The sequence below is a fragment of the Pseudonaja textilis genome, chromosome 12 (genome assembly GCF_049901715.1).
Source record: "Pseudonaja textilis isolate UNSWEBS1 chromosome 12, rPseTex1.2, whole genome shotgun sequence".
Taxonomy (NCBI): domain Eukaryota; kingdom Metazoa; phylum Chordata; class Lepidosauria; order Squamata; family Elapidae; genus Pseudonaja; species Pseudonaja textilis.
The window spans coordinates 17,056,906-17,068,643 of NC_142001.1; the positions used below are offsets into that span (position 1 = coordinate 17,056,906).

General features: G+C 44.4%; 1 protein-coding gene across 3 annotated transcripts; it reads right to left on the minus strand.

The window, feature by feature from the left end:
• Positions 1–961: 961 nt before the first annotated feature.
• ESX1 (ESX homeobox 1) lies at positions 962–8,499 on the minus strand. Of its 3 annotated transcripts, none has more exons than XM_087941110.1 (5): positions 8,328–8,499; positions 7,277–7,505; positions 6,537–6,582; positions 4,096–4,382; positions 962–2,522 (listed from the first exon to the last, which is right to left on the minus strand). In XM_087941110.1, the coding sequence occupies exons 1-5, from the start codon at positions 8,416–8,418 to the stop codon at positions 2,306–2,308; spliced, it is 870 nt and encodes a 289-aa protein (XP_087797236.1). In that variant the 5' UTR covers positions 8,419–8,499; the 3' UTR covers positions 962–2,305. The 3 variants fall into 3 exon arrangements, with proteins under 3 accessions (XP_087797236.1, XP_087797235.1, XP_026558952.2); XM_087941109.1 differs by having other exon boundaries at positions 963–2,522; positions 7,193–7,505; positions 8,346–8,499; XM_026703167.2 differs by having other exon boundaries at positions 963–2,522; positions 7,193–7,505.
• Positions 8,500–11,738: the final 3,239 nt, after the last annotated feature.

The following is an 11,738-nucleotide window of genomic DNA, read 5'->3' on the forward strand; positions in this document are numbered from 1 at the left end:
CAACCAGGTTGTGCAGCTCTGTAGCAACCACATTATTTAGTACAGGAATATATTTTATTAGTTTCAAAGATGACAAAAGAGTTTAGAAAAAAGAAACCTGATGTATTCATGAGAGCTTTTGTGTGTGTGTGTGTGTGTGTGTGTGTGTGTGTGTGTGTTAAGGCAAGGCCTTGAAAAGATGACAATTCTGGCACTGACTTTCTCCCTTCCTCATTTTGCAAATGAATCATCTGCGGGCAAGTCAGGTTGGCTGCCCAAACAGGCACAAACATCATACGAAGCTGGATTTTTATCACGGTTTATTAAAGAAACTATCAGCCTGGTTCACCCAGTTAAGTCATAACCCCAGTTTACAGATCACGGTGGTTAGGTAGATAACAGGGAGTCCTCAACTTACAGTTGCAATTGAGTCCAACATTTCTGTTGTTGATAAGCGAGACATTTGTGAAGTGAGCCTTGTCCCATTTTACGACCTTTCTTGCCACCATCACTAAGCGAATTGCTGCTGTTGATCAATTACTAATCTGGTTGTTTTAAGAGTCACAAACGGACAGGCATACGGCCACAATCGGGCCCCAAATCCCTGTTGTTAAATGAGACCTTTGTGAAATTTGAGTTTGGTCCCGTTTTACGACTTTCCATTGATGCTATTGAGCGGTGAATCACTGCCGGCATTAAATGAATCACACATGTCAATTAAAAAAAACACTCCTTTGGTCTTTTTAGTTGCCAGCGGAAAGGGAGTGGGGGAAAGCAGTGCATTCCTTAAATGCTTCAGATAATTGCTAGGCAGCCGAAGCTGTTGGCGCACAAGATTATTACTGGAGAGCATGATTGATGACTCTTGGCTATAGGTTTGTCCCATTGGAGAATATACATCCAGGGGGTGGGGCGAAGACCAGGGTCAAGGGGGAAATGAATGATGTATTTTAGTGTCGACTGCACCCAGGTAACGCCGACATGGCCACTCCTAATAAATCATTTTTTTTTAACTCTGAGAGATGCGGCTAGAGACTTATGATTTGAACAGGAGTGGATTTGTTGGAGTCCTGACAACACGGTTGTTAAGCAAATCTGGCTTTCCCCATTGACTTTGCTTGTCAGAATGGGACACTGTGACCGTTGTAAGTATGAACCAGTTGCCAAGTGTCCAAATTTCGATCACATGAAACACGCTGCAAAGGTCGTGACGCTGAAAAACGACCTTTTTCATAGGTCCCTTGTAACTTTGAATGTACAGATCTGGATTGCTACTGAATTAATTTGTTCAAATGAAATTTTCTCCTTTTATTTGTCGGATTACATCTGACCGGTTTTGAATTCAACCAAGCGCTTGTTACAGTTGCTTAACGAAATCCTAAAGCCAAGCAGAGGGGCAATTCTTTAATCCATCTTAAAGAAAGAAAAAGAAAAAAAGAAATTGCAGATCTAAAATGAAGCCTGTTTTGCACGCGTCTTGCACCAACGGCTCCCCATGCCATGTTGATCAAAAATCCAATTTTTTTTTCTGCTAGCTTGAAAACATTTCGTACTTAGGCTGAAGAACAGAACGTCCGTTTCAACTCAAACGCTAAAACGTTTGAGAAAATAAAGAGGCTGTAACCAATGGATCCAGGCAACCCTTATTTTCAGCTAATTGTTTAAATAACGACAGTTAGGATAAAAACGTTTTGTTTTGCAATTTGGTCCCTTTTCCCAGAATTCCTCAACTTTGACCACACATTCTCCTTGGTACAGTACAGTAATATTGGCAGGCGTTTCTTGCTTTATAAAATAGGAATCTGCCGAAGCGTATGTTCCTTTCATGATGGCTTCCGCATGGTTTCCAAAAAGAAACAACCTTCTACTTTATAGATTAACAGAGTTGGAAGGGACCTTGTAGGTCATCTCACCCAACCTCACCTTCGCCCAAGTAGGAGACCCTACCGATACCATTTCTGACCGATGGGCGTCCGGTCTCTTCTTGAAAGCTTCCAGGGATGAAGCTCCCACCACTTCCGAAGGCAACTTCTGTTCCATGGGTTGGTTACTTTCCAAAAATCCTACAGACGAGGCCCATCCTACTGGCAAGAATTTTTTTTTAAGCACCAACTTTCCTCGGGAGTGTTCATCCTTCATCAACACCCTCCAATCATCATCCCCTCACTTTTGAATAAAAATCAGTCTTTCTTAAAGAGCGACCCAGGCATGGAAAGAGATGAATTTTAGATGGCCACAGCATAGATCAAGGGGCAGAGCCAGGCTGTCTCTGTTATGAGAGAAGTTGGTGCCTCTCTTTGGCCAACAGACATCACCCCCTGGTTGATCAGTAGAGAATCTTCTCCGTACTCCTGTGATCCGGCGACAGGTTCAAAGGAGGCACCTGGCCAGGGCCGTCTCTGCCTTTCAGTCTCAGGTCTGCAATGTTTGAGTTTTTGGTCTCGGCCAGGATAGGATTGGAGAAGGTGGTGACTGCGGCGTTTGTGGGAGCTTTCATTAGAACGGAGGTGGGGCTCATCCACGGATTTAATGCACTAAGGAACCTGTATTCATGAGAAGGAGGAGGAGGACAGAAAGAAGAAGTCAACGGTTGGAATGTTGGAAAGATTTTAGTGTCAGGGCTCCAACAAATTCCCCTCATTCAAAGCAAAAGTCTCTAGTCGTATCTCAGAAAAAAATAAATTGATTTATTAGTTCTTTGCCATGTTGGTGCGTCGCTGAGTGCAGCCGATACTAAATCACATCCTACATTTCCCCCTTGAGCCTGGCCTTTCCCCTAGCCCCTGGATGTAACTTATCCAATGGGACACATCAGTCTCCAAGAGTCATCCATCATGGCTCTCCAATAACCTCCTTATGCTCCGACAACTTTGGGCTGCTGAGTTGATATCTAGGCATTTCAAGAATGCCTTTTTTTAAAATATATCCTAAGTTTCTAAATATTCTATTATTATGTTTTATTATCTAACCATTGATAAAAAAGATCCCAAACTTCATAAAATTGTTTATCTTCTTGTTCTCTAATTTCAAATGTCAATCTACTTATTTCAGCACAATCCACTATTTTCTTAATAGTTTCTTCCTCTGATGGAATTTTCTCACTCTTCCAATTTTTAGCAAATACAATCCTAGCCGCTGTTAATACATTTACAATCAAATACTTCAAATTTTTATTATATGTATCAGGTAAAATTCCCAATAAAAAAAATCTCTGGTTTCAAGTCTTTGTCATTTTTTCCAAAATGAAAGACCAAAGGAGTATCTTTTTAGTTGACATTTACACAGAAGCCTCCAAACACAAGGCCAATTTCAGTTTCTACTTCTCCTACATTTTCCATCCAGGATTCTCCTGAAAGCTACTCCACTCTCTTTCCTAGATTTTAACAGGGATGACCTGCATCTCCAAAGCTTTCTTAACACCTGCTACAATTCCCAATGTAAATCGTTACTTCCTGTTAATCTTCCATCATGCTAAATATTCTGATGAAAGGGACCTTGGAGATCTTATAATCCAACCCCCCTCCAGATGGTTTCGTTACGTTTCACCTCTATTGTCATCATCCGAAGTAAGCATCAGGGTTGCTGCTGCTGGGGGTTCGCAGGGGTTTCGGAAGAGCCTCCTAGCTAAAATTCTGTGCAGATCAGAAAACCCCCAAATCCCATGCCTGGCTGGCCCCTCCCCTCCCCAGAGTCCCCAGGTGGCCCGTTTTAGATGCAGGTAAGTGCAGGGCGTGCACCGATGCTCAGGGAGGGTGAAAAACGGGCCTTCTGGAAGTTTGGGAGGGCCGGAAATGGGCCTGTTTCCAGCTTCCAGAGAGCCTCCGGAGCCCAGGGATGCCCTTTTCACCTTCCTGGAGTCTCAAGGAAAGCCTCCGGAGTCTGGGGAGGGCAAAAACGCTCCCCCTATGGTGCAGGAGGCCAACTAAGCCACGCCCACCCAGCAACCGGGCGGAGAACCGGTTGCTAAAATTTTTGAAGCCCTGGTAAAGCACCCACCAAAGTCCACTCAGATCAAGAGGCTAGCCAACCCAGGAGAAAACACACACGCACACACACACACCTTCGCATCATCTGTCCACCTTGTTTAAGTCACTTGTGCATTTCTGGAACCGTTACCTTCCAAGTTGAGGGTTTACCATTGAGTTTCGGAAAAGTGACGTCCAGCCAAAACTACCGAGGTTGAATGGTGTCAACGTCGTTGGGGTGAATGCTGGGGCCATGGGAGGCACGGCTATGGCAGAAATGGGCAACGTTCTCCAGGAGGAGTCGAAGAGGGGCATCTGGGTCAGCGGGATGTCCAAGTACAAACCCAGAGGAGGCCCCCAGGAGACGCCAGGTCTGTTTCCTGGCATCTCTGCTTTTTCCCGTTTCCTCCACTTCGCCCTCCGGTTCTGAAACCAGACCTTTGAAGACACAGAGAGTGTGGGAATATGCCTCTCCGAACTGACCCACGAAGGATCCAATATTAAGACTTCCTTAGAACAACTTTATTGTACTTTATTGAATGTCCACTAATCGGCATGCGTTAAAATGAAATTTCTTTAAAAATAAAAAATACATTTTTTATTTTTGTTTCTATAGACACATCATTGTGTGAAGGGTGTTTCCAGGGTGTTTTACATTTTAAAACAAACATGACTATAATTAGCTAGTTAGTTAGTTAGTTTACTTTATTGTCATTGCACCTCGTACAATGAAATTAAATAACATCTTCAGTGTACATTATGACTGAAAATAAACACCAACATACATTGTTTGTATAGTTTAGCATTGATATTGTTAACTTTCTTACATAATTTGATATTAATACATATTATCGGTCTTAATTATTCAATATTCTCATGTATTATTTTGTGTCAATCTCTACCTTCACTTCTGTTATTATAAATTCTATATTATAGTCTTCAAATTGAAATTGCGTTGCATACAGCTCTCAAAGGGTCACCACCTCCAATATACACTACATAAACATGGCAAAATAAATCAATACAAAATTATGCATAAACCTACTTATATTATACGTCACGGAGAAACAAACACAGCCTAGTTCGGATATATACAGGTACGTGACTAGAGAAACAAATCTTGCGTCTTTACCAGGTGGATGGCATGCCATAGAGGACAAAGCTGTTACAGAATTGGGTAATCCTGTTAGAAATGCTTCGAAACCTCCTCCCAGAGGGGAGCAACAGAAACAGGCCTTGAACTGGGTGTGTGGGGTCTCTAAACAATGCTTTGAGCTCTAAGCACATCGCGCTTATAAGCATCATCCTGAATAACGGAAAGCCAGCTTCCTATAATAATCTCTGCTGTCCTCACCACTCTCTGTAGGGACTTTCTATCTGAGGCACTGCGGCCACCAAACCAAACAGGGATGGAGTTTGTTAAACGCTCTCGGTAAAAAGCGGCCAGGACAGAAAGAGAAAGATTAAACCCATCACCTACCATTTCCATTGCTGTCTCCTCTTCCACTGATGGTTTTCACACGTTGCATCACCTTAAAAGTGGTTAGCTTGATGCCACTGCTACTTGAAAATGACTTGAGTACACACATTCAGACAGGGCACTTAAAGACAGGATATCATTCAAAGCTGAAATTGCTTTATCCTGGGTATCTTATTTCTTCCAAGCCCGGAAGAGAGAATGAATCAGAAATCCTAATTCCTTCCCCTTCCTATTTTCAGCCAAGCTAAGCACACCTGGAAAAGGAGCAAAATTCAACCGTTCCCCTCTCTACAAGTGTAAAAACGAAGCTAAGCGTTCCCACTCAACCTGGTTGTGAGTTTTACACACTTCCAGAAGATGGTAGATTTAAAAAGGGCCATAACCTTTGAGTGAAGCCCCGTTTGTAATAACATCACAACAGAAAACAAATGCTACCTAAATCCTCCACCTTATTACTGGGTTTTATGCACAATCCTGCTTATTATTATTGTTCCTATTTTTGACTGTCAGGCCTTTAAAATTGTACTGTGGATGTTTTTTTTTTAAAAAAAAACCGCGGCAGCCTAGCAACATGTTCAATAAATAAGTAACTCTCTCCCATTGGGGAGAATGTGATTAGGAAAACATTAGAATGTGCAAAAATGAACAGATTAACACTGGCAATTAAAGAAAAGAACCAACTGAATATAATACGATATGGGAATTATTTTATCAGCGGTTGCAAAACAAAAATGGAAGTTAGAAATTAAATGTAAGAATATAGAGGAGAAGGAATTAAGTAGGGGTGGTTATACCGATGAGATATATCATGTGTGGTAGGTTTAAATAAGAATGTAATTATTGTTGTTATGGTAAGGAATTTGTATTATATTATCGCACAAGATATTTGTACCCAGACGGCACACTGTTTAAACGAAAGATGGAATGTTTGTAAAAATAAAATATTTTTTTTTATTAATAAGTAAGTAAGTAAGTAAGTAAGTAAGTAAGTAACTAACTAACTAACTAACTCTCCTTGGATTCCAGCAGACGTTTTGGTATCTGATCGCTGGATAAGTAACATTGCCTTACTTCACCCTAGTTCCAGAAGAAAAGACATACCTGTCACTCACCTGAACTCGAGCTTCTGTGAGGTCTAACTGCAGGGCAAGTTCTTCCCTGAAACACAAAGACAAACAAGCGCATCTTAATATTGAGACAATTCACCAGTCACCAAATCCCTCACCCAATGATACATGATCTGACTTCTCAAGAGGCTGCAGTGCCAAGTTCAACAGGGGAAAAATACCCCCCAAAGCTGGCTAAGCATATGGAGATGAACTGGGCAATGCCCTTAGATTAATAATCAAGCTGGCTTGCTTAATGGTGGTTTATCAAAAGTTACATCTCTCAAGAGGAGGCAGAAAACACCCCCCACACACACCCAATGAAGACAACTACTACTACTACTACTTCTTCTTCTTCTTCTTCTTCTTCTTCTTCTTCTTCTTCTTCTTCTTCTTCTTCTTCCTCTTCCTCCTCCTCCTCCTCCTCCTCCTTTTCTCCTCTTTTTTCCTCCTTCTCTTCTTCTTTCCTCCTCTTTTCTTCCTCCTCCCCTCCCTCCTCTACCCCTTCTCCTCTCCCTCTTCTCCCTCCTTCTCCTCCTTTTCTTCTTTCCTCCTCCTCCTTTCTTCCTTCTCCTCCCCTCCCTCCTCTTCCCCTTCTCCCCTCCTTCTCCTCCTCCTCCTCCCTCCTCCCCAAACGGGGGTTCTCCGGCAAAGCCCCCCACCTGGCGAAGACGTCGGGGTAGTGGCTCTTGCGGAAGGCGTCCTCCAGGCCCTGCAGCTGGACGTGGCTGAAGGTGGTGCGGTACCTGCGCTGCTTGCGCTTCTGAGGCTCCGGCGCCTCGCGGACGTCGGATGGGGCGCCCGGCCCGGGAATCAGCCCTCGCTCGCCCGGCTGCCCTTCCTCCGCGCGGCTGCCCGGCTTCTTCTGCTCCCGCTGCTGGTCCCGCAGCTCCGCGGCTCCCTCCTCTCCCCCGCGCTCTCCCTGCTGCAGGGGCCCGGGAGGCTGGGGGGGCTCCTCTGCGGCGTCCCCGCCGGCTGCGGAGAGGAAGCGAAACGGGGTCTCCCTTCTGCACACCGGCTCCCCCCAAGGCTCCCCCAGGCAGGGTTGGTCTTCGGGACGGACCCACGCCCGCGGAAGCCCTGGAAGCCCTTTCCACGCGCGAAAAAGCCGCGGAAGCCGTTCCCACGCGCGTAGAAGCCCTTCCTACGCGTGTAAAAGCCCCGGAAGCCGCGTCCACGCGCGTGGAAGGCGTTTCCGCGCGCATCGAAGTCGCGGAAGCCGTTCCCACGCGCGTAGAAGCCGTGGAAGCCCATCCTACGCGTATAAAAGCCCCGGAAGCCGTTTCCACGCGCATCAAAGTCGCGGAAGCCGTTCCCACGCGCGTAGAAGCCGTGGAAGCCCTCCCTACGCGTATAACAGCCCTGGAAGTCGTGTCCGCACGCGTGGAAGGCGTTTCCGCGCGCATCGAAGTCGCGGAAGCCGTTCCCACGCTCATAAAAGCCCCAGAAGCCGTTCCCACGCGCATAGAAGCCCCGGAAGCCGCGTCGACGCGCGTACAAGCCGTGGAAGCCGCTCCCACGCGCATCAAAGTCGCGGAAGCCGTTCCCACGCGCGGCGGGGAAGCCGTGGCAGCCCCGGCTTGAGCTCCGTCCCTCCGTCCCTCTCTCCATCCCAGCGCGGTTCCATCGCCCGCGCTCAACGAAGGGGACCCTCCTCCGTTCCCCGCCCGACGTCCAGGGGGACCCACTCCAGCGGACGCCCCCCACCCCGGCCCCATCCCGCCTGTCGGGGTCCCACCCGCATCGCGTGCAAAGTCGGTGGGGGCTTGGGCCCCCCCTTCGCCCCCTGCCCCTTACTGCGATCCCCGGTCCCACCCAGGAGGCTGTCGAGGAAATAGGTGGTCAGCAGGTGCAAGGCGGGGGCGCCGCCGGGACCGGCGCTCTGCATGGCTACTGGCCGGTGCAACGTCCCGCGAGGGGTTTTATCCGCCCCGGAGGCGTCCCCGGTAGCAACTCAGGGGCGGTCTGGGGTGGATGGGGTGGAGGACAAACCCCTCCCGGGCTTAAAGCAGGTTGTCCCTGCGCCATAGTAAGCTCCACCTCCCCCCCAGCCTTCCTCCGCGGAGGGAAACCAGGTAAGGCCAGGTTTCTCTTTGAGACTAAGTGGATTTTGGGTAGGTGGGTGGGAGTTCCCCTCTTCCCTCCTCCACCCCCCGCAAACCAGAGCCGTAGCCGACAGAATTCGTTTCCTCTAATTAATTCACTTCAGCTGGGGTGTATTTTAATTTTTTCTCCAGCTAGGACTTTATACCGAATTCTGGTTGCAGGTTTCCCTGCTTTCCCCTCAAGTTTTTATTTAGTTTTTACTTTTTTACAAACATCTCAAGGCGTGAACAGTGTGTGGCACCCGAGTGTCATGCATTTTGATACAAATAAAATAGCATCCGTCATGTGGAGCTGCTGATCCGGTTCTACAGAGGAATGATTGAGTCTGTCTCTATAACCTCTATACCCTGCTAGGAATTAATTATCCGAAAAATTCTCGATTGTGGTGAAATGGATAAACTGACCTTAAAATGAAAAGAGAAAGAAGAGTCAGAGTATTATGAAATTTGGTATAATTGGTATCATTGGTTGAGTAAGAGAAACAAAGATAAAGGGAAATAAGAAAGTTACAGATAAAAACATATAAATGTAGATATTTATATGAGGTTGGTTTGTATAACGATTTGTATAATAATGAGATTAGTTTGTATAATAATGTGTATAATAATGATGACACAGTACGGTTAAAATTAAGATTTACATGTTTTTAAAGTTGGAAAATAACAATCAAAATTATTTTTTTTAAAAAGCTGAAACTGGTTGGGTGTTTCGAGTGGTTGCATTGGGCATTGCAAGGCGTATTTGCCTTCGCAGGACAAGCGCTGGGCCACGTGTGTTAAGAGCTGCACGGGAAAGAGGCACCTTTTATTTTTAGAAATAAAACCACCTAGGTTGCAGAAAAAGAAATAAGTCAAGAATTTTACAAACTCTGGACGATTTTCAGGTGAGGGGACTCCAACTCCCAGAATTCCCCAGTGAGCAGCTAAAAATTGCCTGAACAGGCAAGGCTGCAAAGATATGGATGACAGCTAGGGGGCTGCATGAAGTTTCTGAAAGCTCTTCTTGGCTGCCCTCTAGTGGTCATTTATGTTTGTTTTTAATGATCTGTATAGGGTAATCTTGACTGTCATCCTTCAGGAAGCCAATGAAATACATCTCTGAAGTAAGAAGGCTGTGTGAATAGAACAAGAACAGAACAGAACAGAACAGAACAGAAATAGGAATAGGAATAGGAATAGGAATAGGAATAGAATAGGAATAGAATAGAATAGAATAGAATAGAATAGAATAGAAATAGAATAGAAATAAAATAGAAATAGAACGGAAGAGAACTAGAACAGAACAGAAAAGAACAAGAACAGAACAGAACAGGAAGAGAAAAGAACTAGAACAGAATAGAAATAGAATAGAAATAAAATAGAAATAGAAATAGTATAGAACAGAACAGAACAGAACTAGAACAGAAAAGAACAAGAAGAGAAGAGAACAGAACAGGAATAGAATAGAGTAGAACAGCCCGGGTTGCTCAGATGCCTAGGAAAAGGCTTGTGTATTGGCTTTTTTGTGGTGGAAAGTCTGCTTTGCATAAGGGAGCCAGTTTTTTTTAAAGGCACAAAATTTCAGCTTTGCACTTAAGTTTCTTTCCAGCATCTCTGAAAAATTCTGAGGAAGGCTGCTCAGATCAGATTGGCTTTCTTCACTTGCCCAGAGTAAAAAGTGTGCGTTTTGGACCAGCCTTTGCAAAGAGATTTGATGCGATCTGAAGCACTGTGGTGGTGGGGGTGATATGGAAGGAGAAGTGAGGAGGTAACAAGTTTTCCTTTGCAACTCTGATGATCCCAGATTCTCGATTCAAAGATCAGTCCAGTTGTGCAGCCTGTTTGGAGATAAACAGCTGCTAAAAAGTAAATTCCCCACTCCCTCTGCTGGTGAATGTGGGCAAAGTTATCAGAATGATGTTTTCTTTTCCCCTCAATTAGTAATCAGAATTAAGTAGAATCAAATTCACTGAGTTTAGCTATGGAACTCAACTGGTGGTTTTCAAAATTGGCAATTTGAAAATGTGCAGGCCTCAACTCCTCTAGTTCCCAGTCTGAAAAACACCGAGTTAAACCCAGGACGGACTGCTGAGTTGAAATAAGTTCGTTATTGTGCGCCAAACGTCCCTTAAAATCTGGATAACTGGGAGACACACACACACACAGGCAGAGGGAGAGAGAGAGAGAGAGAGACAGAGGCAGAAAGAGAGAGACAGAGAGATAGAGATCGAGAGACAAAGAGACAGAGAAAGAAGAGTGAGTGAAAGAGAAAGACAGAAAGAAAGAAGAGAAAAAAGAAAGAGAAAGAAAGAGAATCAGAAAGCTAGAGAGAGAGAGAAAGAGAAAGAAAGAGAGAGAAAAAGGGAAAGAAAGAGAGACAGAAGAAAGAGAGAGACAGAGACAGAGAAAGAAGAGAAAAAGAAAAGACAGAAGAAAGAGAAAGAGACAGAGAGAAAGAGAAAGAGAAGGAAAAAAAAGAGAGAGAGCAATGATGGTGCTTAGCAGCTTAGTGAATTAACTAGATTTAAATATTGCACTCTAGAAAGGGTAAGTTTCAATTTATAGCCTCCATAAAAGCAATTTAATAGGTCTTGGACTAATTAATATAGAAGAATTGTTTCTATTAAAGATTATGTGATACCCCAGGCACTGTTTGTAGTGTTTTTTTTTTTTTTTTCTTTTACAGTTCAGTTTAAAAGAATGGACTTCGTACTCCAAAACAACTTTCTCAGACAGAGAATGAAAGAAGTTGTTTTCACCAAAAACAATATTTGGAAGGTGTGTGCCTCCAAAGGTAACTTTGCATCTCTTTGTCAGTTCATTCATTTTTTTTATTTTTTATCTTAATTTTGGTCTCACGGGTAGATTTATTAAGGAAGATGCAACGCCATTTCACCAATTGGCCATTTTGGTTGTGATGTTCACGCTGTGTCTTTCAATTATGCACTGTGTCAAATATCCAAGGGCCAGTTGGTTATTAGCATCCAGGATAATTTATGTTGCCTCCCACCGTAATAAGTTGTCAAATTCAGCAATTAAGCGGCTTTGATTTATTTCTTCCTTCCTGACCTCCTCAAAAAAAAAAAGGGGGGGGGATTTTAGCCCTATAAGATTGACAAGCTGC